The 26,078-nt window shown below is 32.6% G+C and overlaps 1 protein-coding gene across 1 annotated transcript; it reads right to left on the reverse strand.

The window, feature by feature from the left end:
• Positions 1–19,170: 19,170 nt before the first annotated feature.
• LOC142631845 (protein LOWER TEMPERATURE 1) lies at positions 19,171–24,791 on the reverse strand. Its single transcript, XM_075806168.1, has 6 exons — positions 24,570–24,791; positions 21,020–21,065; positions 20,312–20,438; positions 19,982–20,052; positions 19,697–19,800; positions 19,171–19,513 (listed from the first exon to the last, which is right to left on the reverse strand). Exons 1-6 carry the CDS (start codon positions 24,687–24,689, stop codon positions 19,478–19,480), a joined length of 504 nt encoding a protein of 167 aa, XP_075662283.1. The 5' UTR covers positions 24,690–24,791; the 3' UTR covers positions 19,171–19,477.
• Between the last annotated feature and the right edge of the window lie 1,287 nt (positions 24,792–26,078).

Consider the following 26,078-nt stretch of genomic DNA (forward strand, 5'->3'; position numbering starts at 1 on the left):
ATTCATTCACTTTTGATAATCAATTAGAGAAGTTCTTCATTCTCTCTCTCTCTCTCTCTCTCTCTCTCTCTCTCTCTCTGTGTTTGTACTTCTTCTTCTTCCTTCATCTTTGTTTTCTTACATGGTATCAGAGCTCGAGCCTTTATCAATAGCGTCGAATACTCAGACTAATTCATCTTCCTCTTCTCAACGAGAACTTTCTCCAATGGAAGATCCACAAAGTCCATTTTTCTTGCATCATGGTGAAACACCTAGTGCAATTTTGGTTACTCAACCATTAAAAGAGAATAATTACCCTACTTGGGCTAGAGCTATGAGGATGGCTTTGGATGCTAAAAACAAGCTTGGCTTTGTTGATGGTTCTGTCAATGCTTCAATGGCAGTCACACCACTCGAGAAACAAGCTTAGTCCAAATGCAATTCAATGATCTCTTCTTGGATCTTGAATTTAGTTTCACCTCATCTCCTTACTAGTGTTATTTACAGAGACACAACCTTTGAGGTGTGGAATACACTCAAGAAACGTTTTTCTCAAGCCAATGGACCAAGAATCTCAACTTCAGAAGCAAGTCTCAACTATGATGCAAGGTGATTCTACGAAAACAAGCTTCTTCACTGATCTTCAAGCTACTTGGGATCAATTATTGAATTTTAGACCTCTACCATGTTGTTCATTGGTAAATGTACATGTGGTGTGAATGACAAAATCATAGCTTTTCAGCATCAAGATTCTCTCATGCAATTCCTTAATGGATTGAATGAATCTAATTCTCAAGTCAGAACACAAATCCTCATGATGGAGCCTAGTCCCTCTATTGATAAGACATTTTCCTTAGTGATTCAAGAGGAAAGGCAAAGGTGTTTGGGCCTTAATGTTGCTCATTCATTTGAATCAACTGCACTTGCAGTCAAGAACCAAGGATTCAACCAGGGCACTTCATTTCCAGCCAACAATAGCAAGAATGTCAAAGGGAAAAATGCAAAAGGAAGACCTGTGTGTAGTCACTATGGAAAGGTTGGTCGTGTTATGGAGAAATGCTACAAACTTGTTGGTTTTCCTCCTGGTTATAAGCAGAAAGGAAGAGTAGCTACGGCCAATCAAGTCCTTGTTAAAGGTGATCAAGGCAAATCTGATGCACAACAGATCAATTCATTCCCTTTCACTTCAGAGAAGTATCAATAGCTGCTTTCAATGCTAAGCTCTCATGCTTCCACATCTGGTGGTTCTATGGATCTCTTGCACTCAGCCAATTCTGCCCTTTCAGGTCATGCTGTGATTTTTGGTTAAATTCTGTTTCTTTAGGCATGCACCATTCAATTTTTGTTGTTAATCCTGCCAATAAAAATACTTATGGCTTTGGAATTTTGGGTTCTTGACACTGGACAACTTCCATTTCTACTTTTGTTCAACTGCCTAGTGGTGAAAAGGTTGTTATTACAAAAATAGGTACAATTCAAGTTACATCAACTTTGATTCTTGAAAATGTACTGTGTTCCTTCTTTCACTTTCAACCTGATTTTAGTTAGCCAATTAACAAGATCATTATCATGTTGTCTTGTATTTCTCTCCAATTTATGTTTCATACATGACCTTTCTTGTTGGAGAACGATTGGAGTGGGTGAATTACATAACAATTTATACTTGCAGCACACTATAGCTTCTTGCAAGTCTATTTCAGAAGCTTCCTCAATTCTTGAGTCTGTTTTTAGATCATTTGTTAATTTTGTGTCAGATACTCCTAGTGTTACTAAGTCATATGTAGACACTCGATTTGCACCCTTGATTTAATCAAGGAAGATGACTGGGATGACCATCCATGTACCTAAAAATTTGTTCTTGCATCACATGCATCAATTTGTTCTTGCATCACATGCATTAATTTGTTCTTGCATTGCGTGCATCAATCTATTCATTGCACATCATAACAATGATCTTGAGATTCTAACGGTCGCAACGGTGTGTCCAGTTTCTCAATTGAACCATCGGATCGAAAGATATCGCATGATAAAGTTTGCACGGTCTATATGCATTGTGTCTAGGAAGAGTCGACCACACATGAGTAATTTAAATTAATTCTGATTGACTGAACAATTAAAATTAATTGAATAATTTTTTGGTTGGTTGATAATTAGTGTCTAAAATAGGATTGCATGCATAGGAATAAAATGGATGATTGGATAACAATAAAATTGTGGATAATCTGAATTTTATCAAGATTTATTTTAAGATATTTATCTACAAGATAATTGTTCTTAAAAAACCTGAATTATCTAGAAAATAGATGATAAAAATCATGAACGGAGGATGAAAACACGTCTAGATGCAAGGATCGGATAAAAAAACCCTAGAAAGAGAGTCCAAACGGCACCCAAACACGAAAGAGCGTTCAACATCCAAAAGCACCATTCAACACTTTTGGAGTGCCGAAAGTGCCAAATTGGCATCTTTTGGGCCTTGGCCCAATGGCCTTTGGGTGACGATAAGGCACACCATTTTCCATCTTTTCACAAAAGGATGTGTCTGGATTTACGTCCTAATCATTCGTGCCTATTTTCTAGAGTCTTCTAGCCTCTATAAATAGAGGCTGGGTCTCATAATTCTGCATCTTTTTTTTTTACGCTTTGAGAGGCATACGTCTTGAGATTCTCAAATTGCTAATATTTGCTGATCCTCTCTGAGATTTGCTGCAAAAATTAGGGTTTTTAGGTTTCAAAGATAACTGAATAAGTTTTTTTGAACCCTAAATTTTTTATCTTTGAATTATTAATCATTGTTTTGTTTAGAGCATGATTGTTTTTATGCAATTATTATAATCTCTTTCTTGAATGTCAATAATCTGCATGAGAACAACTCTTTTTCTTAATATAAAAACAGAACTGTATCTTCATTAGATATAGATCTGACTTTTTCTTAAAATAAAAATGAATCTGCATCTTCATTAGATGTAGATCTGACTTTTTCTTAAAATAAAAACAGATATGCATCTTTATTAGATATAGATCTGAATTTTTCTTAAAATAAAAATGGATCTGCATCTTCATTAGATGTAGATCTGACTTTTTTTTTTTAAATAAAAACAGATCTGCATCTTCATTAGATGCAGATCTGAATTTTTCTTAAAATAAAAACATATATGTATCTTCATTAGATATAGATCTGACTTTTTCTTAAAATAAAAATAGATTTGCATCTTCATTAGATGTAGATCTGAATTTTTCTCAATTAAAAACTGATATGTATCTTCCTTAGATGTAGATCTGATTTTTCTTTAACATATGCAGATTTTTGAAATAAAGAAAAAGATAAAATATGATTGTGTTTGTGTTTGTGTTTGTTTTATTTTATTCATGTTGCATAAATTTAAATTATGAGTGAAACTCTCTTCTTAAAAAAAAAAAATTCATTCTTTTACAACATAAAAACAGTTATAAATTTTTTTCTTATCAAAAAATCATTTTTTATCATCACAAAACAGATTTGATCTTTACAAAGCTAAAACCACTTTTTTCTACATACTACAAAGCAGATCCGGTATTTTGATAAATCAAAATTTATTTTTTTTACCCACTAAAACAGATATGATTCTTTTCAAAAGAAGAAACTTCATTCATAATAAATTTGTGTGATTTAATTTTTATTTCAAATGTGCATAACATATCATTCATGTCATGCATAAAAATGGTACATTGGTCACAAGAGTCTAGAAGACCAGCCTTTGTTTGGGCGGAATGGGTGTCTAACACATTCTCATTCTGTAATCTAGCCTCCGAATTTAGTTTCTTTAGATAGGTAGACCTAGGCTTTATCTTTGTTTTTATTTTTGGGTAGATTGTAACTAGGAAAAAAAACCATGTATTTTTGGTAGTTTGTAACTAGGACTTAAAGCCATGTAATTTTTCATTTATCAAATATGTACATTTTTATTCAATCAATGATAGAGGAACAATTCAGTCATATATTTTGTATTTAGTTTTTCTTATTTTTTTACATAAAAAATAAGTGGCGACTCCACACCACTTACCCAAAAAGGGAGGTGCTCTAAAAAGCACACCACAAAAATCTCTTTTTTTTTAGAGCAACCTAATTTCCAGGTCTCTCACACCATATATTTGGCATCTCAAATTAGGACATGTATCAGACAATAAGCTACATGTTTTACACCATTCCCTCCCTGATGTAAGAACTTTTCGCAGCAATAAAGAGTGTGTTCTTTGTCCAATTGCAAAACTGGAAAAGACTCCATTTTCCCTCTTTTAATCATTTATCAGATGCATTTGATCTTATCCATTGTGATGTTTGGGGACCATTTGCTAAGCTTACTTATGATGGTTTTAGATACTTCCTTACCATTGTGGATGATGCCACAAGATCCACATGGGTATATCTCATGAAATCAAAATTTTAAACTAGAGCTTTGCTAATTTCCTTTTATAACATGACATGCACACAGTTTCACACTAATATCAAGGACATTAGAACTGATAATGCTAAACATGGCATTATTCATCAACATTCATGTGTTGCCACTCCTCAACAAAACTCAGTTGTGGAGAGAAAACACCAACACATTTTAAGTATTGCAAAAGTATTAAAATTTCAATCTAATGTACCTATTTCTTATTGGGGTGAATGTGTGTTAACTGCTGTTCACATTATTAATAGGCTGCCTTCCAAGGTTTTAAAGCATAAAACTCCATTTGAGAGGCTTTATGGCAAATCTCCTTCTTATGCTCATTTGAAAGTCTTTGGCTGTCTTTGTTATGTATCAACCTTGTCTCAAAATAGGTCCAAGTTTGATCCTAGATCCATTTCTTGTATTTTCCTTGGTTACCCCTTTGGTGTTTAAGGTTACAAATTACTTGATTTAGCTACCAAGAAAATTTTTGTATCTAGGGATGTCCATTTTCATGAAACTGTATTTCCTTTTACCCTTCTCATGCATTCTCTCCTCACTCTAATATCCATTTACCTCACCTTTTCCCTCCTATAGCTCAGCCACCTGATTCATTGCTTCATTTTCCTTCCTTTCTAGAAGCTCCTTCAACTTCTAATTCACCACCTCAAGTTCTCAACCCCGGTGCTTCTTCTCATCTAATATGTCTGTTCCTTTATCTAATTCTTCTAATTCTTCCCCATATGTGACAGACTAGCCTATTGTAAATTCTGCAGATATCCCTCATTCCAATTCTGTTCCATCTGATTCTCCTTTGAGAAAGTCTTCTAGGGTGTCTAAACCACCTCCCTACTTGCAAGATTACAAGTGCAGCTCCATTGTGTGTGATAAGCCTGCTTCTTCCTTTCCTGCCAACAAGTCTGGTTCTTCAAATACCCAATATCCCTTATCCCATTACCTTGATTCCTCTAAACTGTCTTCTACTTATGTCCATTTTTGTTCTCTCATTTCTACCATTCTTGAGCCTAAGTCTTACCATGAGGCAGTAAAGGATCCTAACTGGCAGGATGCTATGGCATCTAAAATTGCTGCTTTGGAAGCAAATCAAACCTAAACTCTTACCCCATTACCTTCTCATAAAAAGGCTATTGGTTGCAAATGGGTTTATAGGGTAAAATACAATGCTGATGGCTCTTTGGACAGATACAAAGCTAGGCTTGTTGCCAATGGTTTTACTCAGCAAGCAGGCCTGGATTTCACTGACACTTTCTCTTCTGTTGCCAAGATGACCACTGTCAAGACTTTGCTTGCTATTTCTGTTGTGAGAGGTTGGAATTTGGTTCAACTTGATGTGAACAATGCCTTCCTCAATGGTGATCTTCATTAGGTGTATATGCAATTGCCTCAAGGTTTTCACAGCAAGGGGGAGCACCTGGTTTGCAAGCTTAACAAGTCTTTTTATGGCCTTAAGCAAGCCTCAAGGCAATGGTACTCTAAGTTTTCAACAACTATCTTGAAGTATGGGTTCAAGTAGTCTAAATTTGATTATTCTTTATTCACCAAGAAGTTCCATCAGTCTTTTATAGCACTGCTAGTTTATGTTGATGACATTCTGATTGCAAGTAATGATGTTCAAGCAGTTGAAGACCTTAAGAGTTCCTTGAATCATGAATTTAAGCTGAAAGATCTTGGCAGTCTAAAATACTTCCTTGGTCTTGAAGTGGCTAGATCAGAAAAGGGAATTTCATTGAGCCAAAGAAAGTATGCATTAGAAGTACTTAAAGATGTTGGCATAATAGGTTGTAAGCCTAGGAAAGTTCCAATGGAACAAAACCTGAAACCAAGCAAATATCATGGAGAATTATTGCCTAATCCTGGTGTTTATAGGAGGCTGGTTGGAAGATTACTATATCTAACTATTACTAGACTTGATATCACATATTCAGTCCACAAACTATGCCAGTTCATGTCAAAGCCAAGAAAACCTCATTTAGATGCAGCCTACAAGGTATTGCAATACAATAAAGGGTGTCCTAGTCAAGGCATTCTCCTATCATCTAAGTCAGATTTGCATTTGAAAGCTTACATAGATGTAGATTGGGCATCTTGTGTAGACACTAGAAGATCCACTACAGGATTTTGTGTGTTCTTGGGTGATTCATTAGTCTCATGGAAGTCTAAGAAACAATCTATAGTTTTTAGATCTTCAGCTGAAGTTGAGAATAGAGCCATGGCCTTAACTGTTTGTGAGATGACTTGATTGCTAACTTTATTGAAAGATTTAGAAGTTTATCATCCATGGCTTGGTTTGCTTTTCTATGATAATTAGGCAACAATTTACATAGGTGAGAATCTTGTATTTGATGAAAGGACTAAGCACATCGAAGTAGACTGTCATTTAGTTAGAGATAAGGTGCAAGAGAAGGTAATACGATTGTTCTTTACTCCTACACATTCACAGCTAGCAGATTTGTTTACCAAAGCTCTTAGTAGTCAACAGTTGAAGTCCTTACTTTCCAAGATGAGTATTTTGAATATACATAGCTCTGAATCTCATCTTGGGGGGGAGTATTAGAAGATTTGTAAAGATCAGAGTTGTAAAACAGAAGGAAAAAAGGATAGACGACACAAGGCAAACTAAAACTACATGAGGCTATAATCAATAAGCTAAACTACAAGCAGTTTAGGTGTTAATTAATTCATTTTGTACCACACGTGTTGTAACTACTTGTTGCATGTGTATTAACCGTTTTCTGTATAAGTTGGTATAGTTAGTTATGCTCTATTTTCTGGGTTTTAGTTTTTGGCTTAACTCTGATTGTATAAAGCCTTAATTCTGTACAGATTCATTCACTTTTGATAATCATTCTCTCTCTCTCTCTCTCTCTCTCTCTCTCTCTCTCTCTCTCTCTCTCTCTCTCTCTCTCTCTCTCTTGTGTGTGTGTGTGTGTGTGTGTGTGTGTGTGTGTGTGTGTGTCTGTGTACTTCTTCTTCTTCCTTCATCTTTGTTTTCTTACAAAAGGACTTGTCACAGGTAGCACATGTTTTTGTACATTGCCCATACAAGGAAAATCAAGCAATAATATTGCAGCCCTGTGATCTCACTTGGCCATGTGGGAAACTGGGTCTAGTTATTTTTGCTCACTGGGAAGGCTAATTTTGAAGCGGTACTATACCACAATTGGGGACCTATGTAGCCTTCTGTTTATCTATCTGGTGCAAAATTCATGTTTGGCTTTTCTTGGAATACAAGAACTTGTACCAAACCAAAAAATTTATGTAACTACACCAAGCCAAAACATGCAAGGAATCACTAAGAAGCTAGCATTTTCTTCAAGATGGTAACTTCCTCCTACCCCTATTTATGATTATTTTTGGGTCTTGGAAGCTCTTTCCTTTAATGCTTTGTGAATGCAATTTGAACACATTTGATTTTGATCTTTGTGTTGTCCATCAACAATGTTTCCAAGGCCAATTATGTAAAAAGATAAAGATGCTATGCTTTGGAGGGAGAGCTTTGGCTAATTTGCTAAATTAAGAAGCCAGTTTCTACTTTCTACTACATGTTATACTTTTTGAATGTGCACTTAGCATGGATGATGCAAAACGTGGGCCATTAAAGCTACCCATTTTATACATGTGTAAATTAATAGGGAAGTTGTTTTGTTTGTACATATAATAAGATGTGAAATTTCTCTTTGTTTGGTTTGTCTCCATGAAGAGTTGTAAAGATGCGTAGATTATTGAAGGATTTTTACTTTTTTATAATTGTCTTTAAGAGTTTGTTTTGCTGAAGTAATTAAAGTAGTGAGATGTTATTAGTTTATCATTAACTTTTAGATAAAATATCTTTAACTTTCATTCGTAATTACGTGACTTTCACGTAATCCCACCACTACCATAATAGATATTGTATATTAATCAAAACATGTCATTTTAATAGTTGAAAAAATGTGAAAATTTTGAGTTATGTTAGTGCCACATAAAGTGGCACAATTTGTATCACAATTTGTCCATGTGACGAGTTGTAAATGGTAAAGAGGTGTCTTCACATGGACCCACCATCACCTTTCTACCATTTACAACTAGCCACATGGGCGAGTTGTGGCACAACTCCAAAATTTTTGTGTAATAACAAGTCTACTATATTGTGTTTGCAGGAACTTCAACTTAAATGTGACTGCTCCAAAAATCGGAAAAAATCAAACTGCAGAGGATACATCATTTCATATAAGCATGAAAGTGATATGAGTATGAAAATGAAAGGGATGTCAGTTCAACCAGCTATAATTATCGACCACATCAAATCCAACTAATTTTTATTAACCAAATAATACTCATATTTTCTCATCTTTTTGACAACTGATTGAACTTTGAACCACACAAACTTTGATCTGGGAGTATCTTTAGCAGTAGAAGAATGCAACTCTACAATTTCCATGTGAATGGGTGTCCCAAAAAAATGTGATTAAGAATTAGATACTGAAAGAAAAAAATTATGGCAGACTGCGTATCTTGGAGAAACATCAAAACCAGAATATGCGCTGTGAAGATTCTAATATATTTTTTCATGCGTAACATATTGATGAGCATGTTGATAATTATATTACAACATATGGTCATGTGAGCTTTTAGGAAATGAATTTGGATTTTGAGATCTGAACCATATATTAAAGGAACAAATGTGCTAAGGTCCTAATTGTTTGGATTGTGAGGCCAAATCGGCCACAACGTACGGTTAAAAGAAATGATTTCATATGAACTTTGAACAATATTATACATGATATAGTGTATTATTTTTTTGATAAATGATATAGTGTATTATTAATAATGGGATTGCAGGTTTAGCATTGATTGTGCAGTACAATATATACTTTTTGCTAGTGCTCGAGAAACCCAAACATTAGAGAAGATAAGTTTAGAGTGGAAGTTCTACTTATTCTTTTCTTTTTGTCAATGAGAAACGAACACGCAAGAGAGAGGGAACATAGTTCAAACACAAAAACACACTATAAACTTGATAAAATAGGCTTTTGAGTTGGTAAATGCTATATTTTTTTAGATCCTTGATATGAATATTCTAATCACTTTGGAGTTTTTAGTATTGAATAAAAACCAGAAAAATGAAAACAAAAACCTTCCATTATATTCATCATAGTGATTAGGGTTTGTAGTATATATTCATACTTTAATAATTTTAGAATTCTATAAAATTAAATAAAAAAGTATAGAATTTTTTTTAAGGAAATAAAAAATAAAAAGTAAAATTCTATACATATTAATTGTAAGTTGAAGATATAATTGACACTTTACATTTTTTTTTTTGGTTATTTGAAAATGAAATAAAGTGAAAAGTGTTATATTAAGAAATAGAGCCCGAAGTTGGTATGGATGGGGGGTGTAAAACCCATATTTTACACAATTTAATAAGAGATTATCACATTAGTTTTTTACTTAAAACTTTATATATCCTATCACACTTAATAATATTTCAATAAACTCTTAGTTGGGTTGAATTTTCAGATAAGTATTAGAATTGATTGGATATGGTTTTAACAATTATTTAATATGTGATATGATGATGTGGCATATTGAGATTTGAGGGTGTAAAATTTGAGTTTTACATCACATTCTTATTTAATTTAATCTTTAAGAATTTTATACACATTATAAATTGTAACTCTAATGGGTAAGGGGTAGGGCAAATGGTTACTCAAACTCATGTTTTCTTATCATGTAGCCTTGTAACTCTCCTACCCCTAGCACCAACCAATCCTCAATCATGCTACTTACCTAAAGATTAATTAGGTCAACAATACTACAAACACACCACCACTCAAATTTACAACTTGTTGAGGTGTTCGATTTTAGGTGGTGGAAAAAAGTTGTGGGTCAATGTAAAAAATGGTGAGTAGAAAGCTAGAAAGGGCCCACCACTTAGAGTCGACCACTTCAATATATTGTGAACTTGGGTATATGATGTATCCCTAGATTTATTCTAAGAAAAATATAAGCTCGAAGAGTTTGACTTTTTGTTGACTTCATAATATTTTGTTGGCACCACCTTATAATTTTACATGTCATTATTCCAATTTATATTTTTTAATTGAATTTAAATTTATTCTTTATTTAAATTCCATTAGAATATTTCCATAATATATATATATATATATATATATATATATATATATATATATATATATATATATATATATATATATATAAGATTACAATATTTTCTTTAAATGCTAGAATCAATAGTTTTATATATAAACCAATCATAAACACCTTTAATATTTAATACAAAAAATAAAAGAATGAAAATTTTATATTTTGTTAAACTTGCTTCTACATTGCATGATTTACTGATTAGTTCAACATATAATTGAACCATTTTCTATCTAGAAAGGGGGGTAAAAATCAAGTCACTTCATAATTGTACCTCAAGAAGCTATTGTAGGTATTTGACAGCAACAATTGACACATTTATGATTTACCAACTAAAGATCAATGAAAGTTTTGACACAAGAACAATGACGAAAATGTTTTGTGCAATACATAGTGATCAGTCGTCACGTTACGATTGTCTTTTAAGCATGGAGTTTGTGGGGTCTGAAAAATGTAAAAAGCAAATATGGTTTTTGAGTACTTGGTGTTACTAGCGTTGGGCTAGATTTCTGCTATCAATCAAACCTAGTACTACTATTTGATTTCTGCCATAATCATTGCACGCATTTTGATTTCTCTCAGAAATTGGCTTAATTTTAGCGTGCTGGTTTATTTTTTTTCAAAAGCTTCAAAAGTAGCATACAATTTAAGAGAATAAAAAAAGTATATCATACATGAAACAAGCAATTTGAAGATGCTTGTAAGTTGGTATAGGCGCACAATTAATGTGTTCAAGCAAAGATAGGTCTTTGTTTTTTTTTGGTGTGTCTTCCTAATGATTGTTCGACAATACCAATTGGTTGGTGGATTTTGAACTCCACATTATAGGTGTTAATTTTAAGTTAAAAATAAATAAATACAACCAAAAATTCAAGTATTAGTTTTCCAAATGTCAAGTATTTGATATGAATTTAAGCTTTCTATAAGCTATGAGTAGGAATTGTGTTCCGTGTATCAGTGCATTGATGCTTACTGAACAAGTTAGACGTGGATTGGACACAAGCCATGTCCATAATAATGGACCAAGCTAGAAGCTGAGAACATCACTTACATCACAATTCGACCAACTACGCATGACTTGTCCGTAAATCCCAATCGTCATGTGAAGGTTTTTATAGCACACGTTTTTCTCATCATAAAATAGAGCTACCTCATATGGAATAATTGGACACCATTCATTAAAAAAAAAATGGATTCCATTCAACTGGACCTACCTCATCCTCTTGATATAGTTTGTTTGTCCAATTACGCAGGCTGGTTTAGATGACCAGCTCTTATGTATGGTCCACTTTCCACGCTGACATCTTGCTTTATTTGGGATGTTTTTGCCTATGGAAACAATTATATATGTAAATCTGGTATCCGATTTTAAAAGGTGGATGGCACAAAGCAATTAAATATTACCTTGTAACACATAAACTAATTTAAATTTCAACAATGAAGATACCCAGCCAAAATAGAAAAAAAAAAAAAGTTGAATACGAGCTATGATCCAAAGTCCTTTATTACAATTCTAAATGCTAACAGCAAAGCAATACCAATTACAGTTCCCACTTATCAGCAGCCGTTTTAGTTTTTTATGCAACTTTTATACGAACTTATCAATAAAAAAATCTCAAAATTAAGTAATTATTCATTTATATATATATATATACAAGATAAAATTTCTACTCTAACCTAATCTAGGGTCCGTTTGGTTGGAGGAGTGAAAAAGTGGGAGGATAGAAAATGGTGGGAGAGTGGAAAAGTGGGAGGATAGAAAAGATTTTATTTTCTCTCCTATTTGTTTGGTTGGGGGTGAAAAAGTGGAGGGATGGAAAAAATGGGTTTGAATAAATTTACTCATATACCCTTCAGTGTTATATGTATGAAGCTCCCTCCTAGAGACCTGAACCCTGGCCCTTACCCCCCACACCCCACAAACACTTATACTTGTAAAGTGACCACTGCACTAAGGATGCGCGGTAATTAAGTAATTATTCTTACTGTTCATAAGTAGCGTTTTCTTATCTCATATAATAATAAATTCCACTAATTCAAATTTATGGTGAGGCACTCATTATTCATGCGAGGGGAGTAAACATTTAACATAGCCTCTAAAATGTTGAATAATTTTTCTTATATCTCACCATTAGGGGGTTGAGTCAAGCTGGGTTTGTACTCAACCCGTACCCATCCCGATTAGATTGGGTGGAGGAAAATTCAACTTGTTGTCAGCTAATAAGGAATGGCGGTTCAGACAGATCGAGCTCTTCACAAGTGGCAATCAAATCAATGGACACTGGCTAACAGTGGGGAGAGGCGAGGTATTATATTTATGGGTGGTTTGTCAAATAACATTTTTTTATATTAAAAAATAAGTGTATATTGGTTTTCTTAATTATACTATATATAAAAAAGAAGAGTTTTCTTAATTTTTGTTTGACAAAATGACCTCAAAAGGGTTAAACAGTATGAGTGTGAAGAAACGGTGGATTAAATTTTTGTTAAATAAATGGTTGAGAAAGGAGAGCTACTAGAAACTTTTTTTTTTACCAAAAAATGGAGCACCTTTTTCTTTCTTAAACAAATGGGAGACCATTCCCATATGTGCTTATATGGGACCATAACATCTTTTCGTTTAAAAATGAAAAAAAAAAAAAATAGTATTCATAATTTAGTGATGTAGAGTCACTTTCCATATAGAAAACCTGAGTTTGAATCTCCTTCTTCTCGTATAAATGAAGGTGACAAAAATATTAGGGTAAATTGTTCTTGTGGTCCTTAAAATTTAGTGTAAGTTCATTTTCGGTCCCTTTTAGGTTTTAATTCCTAAAATTTTAAAAAAATAATCAAGCACAAATTTAAGGAACTAAAAATGCAATATTTAAAGGAGCAAGAATGGAACCAATCCCATATTTAGGAAATCATAATAAATTTTTTTCGTAAGTTTCAGTGATAGAAATTAATGATTTCTTCTTCTAAAATCTTAAGCAATACATAGGTAAATCTGAACTTTTTAAATTTACCCCAAATTCTAAAATCAAAGATATGATTTTCAAAAGAAAAATAATTATGCCAAACACATTTAAATTTCCATCTTGCTCCTTTAAATAGAGCACTTTTTTTAAGGAGCTAAAAATGCATATTTAAAGGAGCAAGATGGAAACAATCCCATCTTTAGGAAATCAAAATAAAAATTTTTGTAAGTTTCAGTGACAAAAATGATTTCTTCTTCTAAAATTTTAAGCAATACATAGATAAATCTGAACTTTTTAAATTTACAAATCTATCCCAAATTCTAAGACCAAATATATGATTTTTTGAAAGAAAAAAATTATGCCAAACACATTTAAATTTCCATCTTGCTCCTTTACATTAGCATTTTTAAGGAGATAAAAATGTTATATTTGAAGGAGCAGGATGGAACCAATCCCATATTTAGGAAATCAAAATAAAATTTTATCGTAAGTTTCAATGGTAGGAATTATTTCTTCTTCTAAAATTTTAAGCAATATATAGGTAAATCTAAACTTTTTAAATTTACAAACTTATCTCAAAATTCTATGATCAAAGATATGATTTTTCAAAAGAAAAAAAAAAATTTATGTCAAACACATTTAAATTTCCATCTTGCTCCTTTACGTTAGCATTTTTAAGGAGCTAAAAATGCTATATTTAATGGAGCAAGATGGAACCAATCCCATATTTATGGAAATCAAAATAAAAATTTTCGCAAGTTTCAGCGATAAAAATTATTTCTTCTTCTAAAATCTTAAGCAATACATATGTAAATTTGAATTTTTTAAATTTACAAACTTATCCCAAATTCTAAGATCAAAGATACGTTTTTCAAAAGCCAAAAAATTATGCCAAATACATTTAAATTTTCATCTTGCTCTTTTAAATATAGCAGTTTTAAGGAGCTAAAAATACATATTTAGAAGAGCAGGATGGAACCAACAATTTAAGTGATAGAAATTATTTCTTATTCTAAAATTTTAAGCAATACATAAGTAAATCGGAACTTTCTAAATTTATGAACTCACAATTTTCAGAAGATGAAAAGTCATGCCAAACACGTTTAATTTTACAATACGATACAATATGAATCCGTATCTAAACCATGTTTATGTCTGTATCCGGTATCGTATCGGGGATGGAAGCTAAACTAGCCATGCAATTTCGGTCCCATGGTCCAAATGATCTACAGCCGGAATTATGTGCCGTGTGTAAGCTAACAGTCACGTGGGACTATTTTAAAGAGAGAGAAAAAAAAAAAAAAAAAAAAAAAACCACTGTGAGTATTCAGTTCCACCAATCAAAGTCCAACACCTCCTTACCAATCATTGACTCCTCTGTCTCACTTCGGCGCCTACTTACGAAGTTATGGCGTATTATGGTAGAGAAAGGAGAGGACTTGTGGACAACTTCAAATTATTCAGAGTCAGAGACAAAAGAAGGTTCTAGCCATAACCAACTCAAGCAAGATAACTACTAGGTACCTCAAGATGATCCCAACCCAAAAGTCCCAAAACCTTGAGGTGACTTGGGCGGTTGTTGGGCCATAACTCTAATTGCAATTATCTATCATATCAATCTTTCCAACCACACAAAAACAAACAAATAAATTAATTGAAATAAAAAAGTCTTTTTTTTTTCCTTTCTTTCTTTACTTTATCTTGATACAAACTATTTTTGTTAATATTAATTTACAATTTATTAAGGTTGTAAATTTTAATTTGATTGCTTTCATTTAATTTAGTATTAACACTTCTTTTATTATGCATTAACTAGAATCTATATATAAAAAATAAAAAAACAGTTGTGAAAATTTTATACTTCTATTATTGGTGGAATTAATAAATTAATATCAATTGCATTTCCTAGCTCATATGTATATATATATACACTAACCTTGCTCACTTAAACTTGAAATTAACATGGCGTGAAATATCTTTGGGTATATTAGAGTTATCCATGTCATAACACAATATTTTTTTTCGTTGAAGCGTGTGACTTGAACCAGCACGCCCCTGCAACATCACATGATGCTAGTTCGGAACTTCTTCTAATGCACCATACTCCTAACGGACATATATTAAATCCTCATAGTAAGTGTTGTGGTTTCAATAATAATAATAATAATAACAATAAATTTCTTTTTGGTATTCCTGTGAACAAAATGCAAAAACACCGAAGGAGAGAAAAAAATATATCTACCTTTGTAGTTAAGAAGATATGTATTTATCTTAAGAAATATTATATCTATAACATTTTTACAATAAGTAGCAAGTAGTTAATGGTTGTTTCGGGTGGGAAAAAAAGTAATTTAAGTGGTAAATTCAAATTAGAACTAATAATAAGTTAATAACTAACCACTTAAGATTTGTTATAAAAATATTGTGAAAATGCTGTGAATACATTACTTCTAATTTATTAAAAAAATTTATATTTTGAGAATGTTTTAGACTTAATCTTTTAATTGTAACAATTAACAAAGGAGTTTTTGGTTTCATAATTATTGCTTCCAATTCATTCTTACAAAATTCTAATGATGAGGTTGAGCAGACCCACCAAATTTAAAATTAAAAAAAAAAAAAAATTTAAATCGTTGTTGAATCATTATAATGACAAAAGGATTGTTGAGTTTTATGACCCAAAAACATTCTATATCATGACACCCATCATATCAAAATTTCTTTCATTCCATAAATTTCGTTTCTCAATCACTTTTCTCATGATTTTTGTGTTACTTACAGCATGTGGGAAAAGGAATTTGAATCCAAGATAACCTTGAATTCAAATTCCTTGCCCCACTTATTATGAGCCAAAAAAAGAAAAAAAAAATCATGATAAGTGATTTAAAAAAGAAACAAGGAGTTAAAGGGAAAATTTTGATATATTGGGTGGTATCACATTTCCACAATGTGATAAACAGGCGAAAAGGAAACAGCCTCGTAATGCTGACACGAGTACCACCATCACCATGTTTGTACTATTTAGTCTATTTTGCTATCTACTACCGTAGAATTAGCAACTTGTCCGCCAGTTGGAGTCCTGCGCTTGGGGCCCATAACCTAGATTGCATATCTCAAACCTTGTCTTCACTTCTCAAACAACGTATAAATAGTTTAATGCACGTTATTCTTCAATTTTAATTCTTTCTTACCTTCTTCTCAAAAAAAATCTTATCTATTGGGATATTTTTTTTAAAAAAATTAAAAAAATTAAATTAAAAAAAAAAAGAGAAAGAAGAAGAAAAAGAAAGTCTAAAGGTCTGTTTTGGTAAGATGATTTAAGTATAGTTTTTTTTGTTTTGCAAACTATAAAATCATAGGTCTCAGACTTGAATATATTATTTAGATGATTTTCTCTAATTACAATTTTCAGAAAATTGTATCTTATTTTCCTTATTCAGACTAGGATTTTGTAAACAACTGAGAAGGTGTTTTCAAGACCCCACAGATTAGTCCAAATTCTTCTATCTCTAAAATTAAGGAGTTTATTTTTATCACAGAAAAAAAAAAAATCTCATGCTCTAAATTTGAAACTTATCATTATCCCCAAAAAAAAAAAAAAAAAAAAATATATATATATATATATATATATGAATGAGTTCTATCCTCTTATCATCATTAAAAAATAAAAAAATTAATCTACCTGTTACTTTTTGTAAACTTTCTTTTTTTTTAAATATCAAAAATAAAAATGGTCTTCCAAATATCATTTTTTAGTATTTTTAAAATTGTTTTTAAAAGTGGGAGCCAAACATGTATAATGTAAAAAATTTTATTTGAAAATTAGTTTCAATTTCAATTTTTTAAATATTGTTTTCATATTATTTTGAAAACAAAAATAAAAATTCTCCTACCAAACAGAACCTAAAAATGCATACTTATTCACAAGCAGTTTAAGAATTTTACGAGTTACAAAGAAAAAATTTAGACAAATAAAAAATACTCGTAACTATCACATATCTATTACCTTTTTTTTCTTTTTAAAGGACATGTACTTAATTGTACATAATGTCAAAATTGTACTGTTGACGAAAAAAAAAATCTCATCGATTACTAATTAGCTATCACATGACTATAAGTATATAACATAACATTATGTCATTTTTCATATTGGAACATGCCAATGTTTGTCTATTACTTAATCATATGTAAATGATGGGTTAGATGGTGACTTTCGGCTAGTATTATTTTGTTTTGTCACCCAAAGTCTTCATTTTCAGTTGCTCTGTTCCAAGATTTTCACTATCTCAACCATTTTCTAGAGAGGAAAACAAGTTAGTAAGTTACCATTTCAAGGGGGAAAAGGAGCATGATCATTTTGTATTCTAGCGACCGACATAAATGTAAATGTGGTTTCAAGCCTACCTAACGAAGACATCGCCCAAAACACCACCACAAATCCACATAGGGAGAGAGGATAAATTTGAATATAAGAGTTTGAAAACTCAAGCAGCTATGTATTGAAGGTGGTGGTTTAAGATGAAATTAGAACGGGAACTAAAGGCAATTCAAGTAACATTGCAACTTACAAAACATAATGCATATAGTTTGTGAACAAATTCAAAGAATGTATCTCTTAAAAGTTACATCTCATATTTGCATTATTTTTCTTGCAATAAACGAGTTTTGTATATAATGAAAATAAAATCAAGTATCAAACTTGGGTCAAGAGTGAGCAAAGGCTTAATCAAACCGACCAACTTATCCAAATGTGTACCTTACCCATTTGATGTATCAAATTATCATATCTTTATTTATCAGATTTTCTTATCAATTATCTCATTTTATAATTTCAATTCTCTCTCTCTCTCTCTCTCTCTCTCTCTCATGGATGCATCTCTCATCTCTCACTATCTGACGAGAAGACTCATAACACACAATGAGAAAGAGAGGAGCCCCTTGAATTTACGCAATGTCGCTTCTACCTTTTGGCAATTGAGGCAATTATCTAAGTCTCTATATAGATGAGGGTCCCATAATTTTGATCTCATATTACATTATTATATTGATCTAAACATTTGAAATAAATTATACCACTAACTTGATCTTTTTTGTCTTTTTGGAAAGTTTCAAAGCGCAGCTAAGTTGAAGAGACATTTTTACAAATTTTCCCCTTTATCTCACCTAAAAAAGGTATTTCATCACCTTTAAAACATGAAATTTTTATATATATCCATCTAGCGTCTCTTCTTTGCTTATCCTTCAAAAAAATCAGTCTTGCAACCAATCATTATCAAACAACATATACTTTCTCTAAAAAAAGTTTCTTCGGGCGGGCCGTGAGTTTTCGAGATATGAATGTGGGCCTTGGGTTTTACCATGGTTCCCCTTGTTCGATTATAGATATTGTGGACTTCTGGTTGTGTCTTTGGATATGCAAATTCGCCCCTCTTTTCTTAATTCCTTCATATTGGGGTCTTATATTTTCAATGTAATTTTAACTTCCATGAGTTGAAACAAAAACATCCCGTTTTAAATGGGAAGAGGTACTAGTTGAGCGGTCAAAGGCATCAGACTTGGCGCTTACTTGACATAAAAATAAATAAACTTGAAAATGCTATGATCCAAGTACTCGAAAATCATTATTAGAACGCTAAGAGTCGCACACCTTTTCTATCAATATGTTTAATTGTCTAGATAAGATCTCTATGTATCAAATTTCTAGTAAAAACTTAACAAAAAGTACACACATGGTAGTTTATACAAAAACATTTGGAATAAAAGCAAAAATACACCACCATTCAAAATGCAATGTCTGCTGATTTACCTTTAGATCAGAACTAGTTCCATCATACGCTAATCCTATGTTACATTGAATAGAACAAACAAGCTACTTGCTCTGGGTGTGAAAATATGGAGAGGGTAGATTTGTCTCCCCAATCTCATCCCTTCTCTCTCCTTCCTACTATGCGCTTATCAACTTGCCCCTTTCAGGCGCGCAATCAGCTCATCCTGCACATGTAATTTCATGCATCAATAAAGGCATGGTAGTATAACCATCAATCAGGGCATGCCAAATGATGGGTTCACAACTGCCAATGGAACAAAAACTATAAACAACCCATTCTTGCATCAAGATGGAATTTCAAGGGAGAATTCTAAGCTGGATTCAGACTAAATTGTATTAAAACTTACCTTCTTTCCTTTAGTGGAAAGACCTTTTGACTTCAGAAGGGCACGGAGCCTCTCCACTGTGAAGTTCTGGAAGTCCCTATTAGATGCTTGACTGTTCGATCCTTCTGCAAGTCCAATAGACATAAAATTTATGATAAGAATGAATAATGAGACCATTAAATTAATATGGAATTCATATAACTTGCCAATATCTAAAGCCACACTGTGTTTTTTATGGTTATAGAGGTACACATATGCAAATCCATCATACATAGATGACCCAATAAAAGAGGCACCAAAGCTTACCTTGTCGAGAACCAACTTGACTATTGGCTCTCTTAGCTGAAGTTCTGCTGTCTGAAGGTCTTTCAGCAACCCTGAAATGATAAAATGAAGAGGTGATCACACTAAAGACGATCGAATTTGCACACCAGTAACCAGGCATGAGTAAGTGATGCATTGTGATAATCACTAATATCATTTAATGGCAAAAGTGATTAGTAAAGTATAATAAATATCCTCAAAAAAATGGCACAGACATATCTGAAAATTTTAATAGGAGACACACACACAACATGAGTAACTTTTATCAAGACAGAACAGATATTATTCATCTAAGAGAGGTGGTAGTAATACCTCTTTCTAGAAGCCTCACTTGAAGCTACACCCTTCACATCCTTTGAACTAGCTTCGCCCTTCTGTTTCCTAAGCATGAGTGATCTAATCAATATGTTTTGTTGGTTTGTTTTTATCTGTTGACCCTCTGTATGTCAAGAAAGAGAGTCAGAACTTTCACATCATGATAAAATCTATCTCAAAATGAAGTAAAATTATATTGGCAGCCTCTCTTTCAGAGAATCTAGATGTTGATGCGTCAAATGTGGATGAAGACAAGAGACAACAATCCAGAGGACTAATAAATTTTCAGCATAAATTATTTTCCACTTCTTTTAATTTGTTTAAATAAATAAATAAATAAAAAGGCATGAAGGATATAGATATAATATATGAGATCAAACGTCATCTTGGTAATGCGTTGTCTACAATTTTCTGTAATTACGATTTCTTTATTTTTTATGGTAAGTTACTAAAGCACCCATTGGGTTTTGATCTCACAACCTCACCCTCCACCTTGCTCTTATAATGGGAGGAGTTGCTGATTGATCTAGAGTTTATTGGCAAGGAGCTATAGATATAAGCAACTCTAGTTAGAGCATCCATTTCTTATTTCTCTTATCTCTAATATTTGGTAGAACGAAATCTCCTCAAAATACCATTAATGATTTCTTATTTCAAACTTCTAAAATTTCATCACACCAATAGAAACATGGAGGAAGAAGAGACCTGGGGGTGATGTGTCATGGTCACAAATATATACTCTCATCCCTCCCTGCACAAAATGTAAAGACAAGTTCAATGCTCCTGAAGTGAGAATCTAATGGATTTAAGAGGAAAATTGTAACAATGACCAAAATGTGCGCACATAAGAACCATACCAGAACAACAAGAAGTTATAAATAAAAAGACATGAATAACTGCAGAAACTGGAAGTACCATCATAATGCATTAACATTCAAATTTATTTATTTTATAATTAAGCCCAGGAAGTACTAAAAAACACATGATTTTACTTGACAAACAAGCTAGTTCAAGTTCTGCTTCTGAACTAACCATCAACTCAGAAACAGGACCTAGATAGAGAAAATAATTATAAGATGATCAGTTCTAGTGGCAAAAAGTAGACTTTAAAGACTCTTCATTAAAAGGCTTTCTACTAATTCACACATTTGACGATTGGGCAAAACCAAGGCCAGATTCTTCTCCCAGCACTTCAACCATAACGTTATTTAAAATATACTCCTAATATTTAATTCCATAAAAAAGAATACCCAATAAGCAACATCAGGTCCATGCATAACTACACCCCAGAATCCCTTATGGCCTGTTTGGAAGTTTAGAGAGGGAGGGGAGTAGAAGAGAGTAGAGGGGAGGAGAGTAGTGGGGAGGAGAGTAGAGGGGAATTGTTATCCTCCACCTTGTTTGGATGTTTTTAAAATTAGTAAGGAGAAAGGGAGTAATTAACCCTTCCTTTTGTTTGGATATTTTAAAAAATAAGATACAAATGAGATGAAATGATTTAAATAGACAAATTTACCCCTATTTAAAAATGGACTTACAACATTTGTCTATGATTTGTTTTTTTTTGTGAAAACATTGGTATTAATTTGTTAAATTAAATAATTATTTAATCAACATTCTCATTCCATCAAATACCACTAACTAATAAAATAATAAAACTACTATTAATTATTATAAAATAATTTTTATTACCTTAAAAAAAATTATAATAAAAATAGAAAAACCTTCATAAATTTCTACACTTTCCTCACACTTCTCATCAATCAAACAAAAAGCTAGCTCCACCTCAGTCTATCATATGACATCCAAAAAGTAAAGTTGAATTCAAAATTTTCTGAGCAACCAAACAAAGACCAAGAGAGAGAGATTGAGACCTCCGGACCAATCCTTCTCGGTAATTCAACATCTCCGGCTTCCAAAACCCTAGCACCACCAGCTGAATCCTCGCGAGCAATCGAATTCGGCGCCAAATCGAGCTTGACGGCTTCGCAAACAGGCTCCTTAGGGCGCAGTGGAATTAGAGTGAGGAGCTCCGAAAACGATCCCATCGTCATCGTTTCTACTCTTTAGATTGAGATCGATCGAACTGTGGAGAGACGGTGGCGCAGGCGACGGTTGGTGAGGCTGCGAAGCAGAGGATAACGACGACGAAGAAGCAAAAGGTCTGAGCATGTCCGTGTACAGATCTCCGAACTCGCCGTCATCTTCCATGAGAGAGAGAGAGAGAGAGAGAGAGAGATGTGTTTCTTTCTTCTTCTTTTTCTAGAGAGAGAAATAGAAAAAGGGTTGTTTAGCTTCAGTGTTGAAATAGTGAGATTTTTTTTTTCATTCAACTTAAATTTTCTCGGGAAACAAACAAAGATTATTTATATAATCTATTTGTAATTTTGTTAATTTAGAAAGGGTAAATTAGAGATTTCATTTGGTCAATAATGTATGTATTCTACTCTCCCTCCAAATCTCTCCAATTTGGAGGAATTAAAAATGATGGGTTAGAGGGAGTTGAAACCCCTCCAATCCCCTCCAAACCTCTCTCCCTCCTTCCTTAAAAAACTTCCAAACAGGGTAATTGAATTACTCTCCCTCCCTTTACTCTATTCCCCCTCCTTTTTTTAACTTCCAAACAGGCCATTAAAGATCAGCAAACTCTTTAGGCAAGTGGCAACCCCTCCAAGGCCCTGCAAAAAGAAAATGCAGCCTCTCTCTCTCTCGCCCAGTCTCAAAATGAACTTAGTTGAAGGTTACCTTAATCAGTCTTCACAACCAAGGTAGGGAGTGCATTGAGAGCTGGGCAAAAGTTTGCAGATTCCTGAAGCAACTCCCCTTTAGTGCTATTGGAAATAGCTCAATTGACATGTATTGATTATACAGTGTCCACTTTTAGATGTGAGAAGCTGGTCCTTAAGTCATATAACTTGTGAGCTTCACCGTTGGAATTATCAAGGGACAAGACTCTATTAGCATAGTTTACTTATTTTCATGAATGCACGGTGCTGCCACTTCTTCCCTTATTCTATTTCCCCTCTTCCTTCTAACACTGAAGTTCTAGATTTTGTGATATAAAAGATTCTATAAAATTACTTCCCAACCTCTTATGATATTGGTTGCAAAATTTAATTGAAACTATAATTATGTTTTCACATCTGGGTGCTGCAGGCCCCATCTTTTTTAAGCAGAACAACTAATAAAGCTGGAAGCTTAGAACAACCAAAAATAAATAAAATTCTTACAAGTACCAAATCCAAAAAAATCCAGATAAAGAATGCATAGAAGTCTTAGGACCTGACCAATTCCCCAACTTCTTGAAAGCCTGCTCATATAGCCACACTGGGAAAGCAACTATGCAGCAAAAGAACCGTGATTGACTGCGCAAGACGCATCTCAGCAAAACATGCTTAGGGGGAAAAAAAAAAAGCATATTTACACCTTTCTTGATGGAGGTTCAATCGTGCAAGAATTGCATTCTTCAATAACAAGCCCAATAAAAGAAACAAAATCAACTAATTGGCCTTAAGGCCTCAAGAAACCATAAAAAGAACAAGTGGAGAAAATAACCCTCTCTATTCTCTAATTCACCAAGAAGTCTATATTCAATCTCTAACATCTCCATTACTCAAAAACCATATCCCATAGATAAAACACTTTTTAAAATCTTGAGTGAAGTTATACCAACAACAATGGCAGCAGAGTTCAATGCTTATTCTATAAAGTCAAAGCCCAATTCAATTCACAACCAGATCTTACTTAAACCAATCCCCATCAATTCACAAACATAGCCCGCATGCTCGCTCATTCTCGCAAACCCATAACTACCCAGTTCTCACAATATGCACAACACACATTGAAATAACTTGCATTGTTTTCAACCTTAAAGTGTCCCAAAAGATAATCACTTCACCAAATCAAATGCTAAACAAAACCAAACTAAAAAAAAAAAAAAACCCATTATCCCATAACTATCCAAGTAACTAATTTCACACACAACCTAACCAACAAAGTTCCCAAACAGATTTTATTCTTAACAAGCAACAAAATAAATAAAACTAACCCAACAAATTTAAATCAAAACTAAACCCTAAAACCCTCTAAGTAGTAAATGTCTCCTTTTTTTTTTAATTTCTGGTGGCCCCATAGTACAAACATTACAAAAAATATAAAATTTTCTCGGTTATACTTTCTCGGCAGCCAAACAGAAATTTAGACCAAAAAAAAACAAATTTTTTAAGGGTTTAGAAGGTTTAAAGAGAGTGTTCACCGGATTGGAGGAGATGACGGTGGAGGAGAAGAGGCCACGGGAGGGAAGGCCGGCGAGGAATTTGGAAGCGCCAGGAGCCGTTGGATTCGAATCGGACGGCTGTGAGGTCGAGCCCTCCATAGGCGCCTGAAAAATGAAATTTAAGCCAAAAAAGAAAAAGAAAAGAAAATCTAATAGCAAAGAGAGAGATGGAGTGTCCAAAGTGCTTATTATGGGACAAAATATTTGAGCACACACCTTCTCCACTTCGCTATTTATACGGGAGTGGACTTTTTTTTTTCTTTTTTTTTCTCTCCTTCTTAAAAAAAAATTTCACGTAACAATATTTTCATAATAATTTTTAAATTTTATGGTGATATTTTAGTTATTAGGTTAAATTATAATATATTTATTATATCTTCTAACTTTAATTTATTACCAATTCTCAATCTTTTTCTTTACCATTTCAATCGTTTAATTTCAATCTATTTTTAATTTATATATTTTATCTATAATTCCATTCAATGTCATTTTAGTATATAACTTAATCATGGAGATTGAATTGAGGTGGTCAAAATGACTACATTGAAATTGAATGAATAAAAATTTTTAAAAAAAAAACATAAAGAACTAAATTGAAAAGAATGTCAAAGTTATGGAGTGCAATTATAATTTTAGTATAAATCTTATTTTGGGCAAGTCTAAATTGAAAACATGTTAAAGTTATGAATTTTAGTTTTAATTAATCATCCTATTCTATAAGATAATTGATTTATTATCTTAAAAAACTAATTATGTATAGAATTTTTATAGTGTTTCTCGTGTACATTCTTGTTTTTTAAGTTTAGACCAATTGGACGTTGATAGGTATTTAATATTTTGGGGATTTTTCACTCACATGTTGACCATTTATTGCAAAAAATAATAGTCTTCCACGGTTCCACTCAAATCATAAAGGTTTATATACTGAGTTCTTGAAAATGAAAGAAACGAATACTCCAAACCAAATTCACATGTACTTAAATTTAAACACAATACCATTGGTGGTAATGATTTCTCTTCAACATTTGACTTTAGAATTGTCAATGTAGAAGAGAAATTTACAATTTCAAACCAATTCTTAGGAAAGAGATGTGTGTGATATATTTAAATAGATATGGCGTGTACTGATTTTTAGGAAAAATGTGTTAAACATGTGTAAAAGTTTTTAAATAAAGATAATGTATGCTAATGTTTTGCTAAAAAGATGTGTCATCAAAATTTATTATAACCGTTTATATAGAGGTGATAACTAAAAAGTAAAAAATTTCCCCTCCTCCTTATAACCCTAACATGAGAGAAAGAGAGAGTGGAAAAAAGTAGTTTTGTTTTATTTTTATTAAAAAAAATAGAAGTTGTATTATACTTGACTAATGTGAAAGAGAGAGAGGGAGAACAAAAAAACAAAAAAAAAACTGTTTGCAACTATCTTAAAAAACGTTGCTATATTTTCTTTAAAAAAAGTTTTTTATTTTTAAATTTGAATTTGAC

The sequence above is a fragment of the Castanea sativa genome, chromosome 4 (assembly GCF_040712315.1).
Source record: "Castanea sativa cultivar Marrone di Chiusa Pesio chromosome 4, ASM4071231v1".
In the NCBI taxonomy this organism is placed as follows: domain Eukaryota; kingdom Viridiplantae; phylum Streptophyta; class Magnoliopsida; order Fagales; family Fagaceae; genus Castanea; species Castanea sativa.

What these genes read in the sequence shown, in the direction of transcription:
- LOC142631845 (XM_075806168.1), bottom strand. Translation starts at nt 24,689, where the DNA reads ATGGAGGGCTCGACCTCACAGCCGTCCGATTCGAATCCAACGGCTCCT. An exon ending in CCGTCATCTCCTCCAATCCG is followed by an intron (nt 21,066 to 24,569) that starts GTGAACACTCTC and finishes CATTTTGTGCAG; the next exon opens with GGAGGGATGAGAGTATATAT. An exon ending in TCAAGTTGGTTCTCGACAAG is followed by an intron (nt 19,801 to 19,981) that starts GTAAGCTTTGGT and finishes TTGGACTTGCAG; the next exon opens with AAGGATCGAACAGTCAAGCA.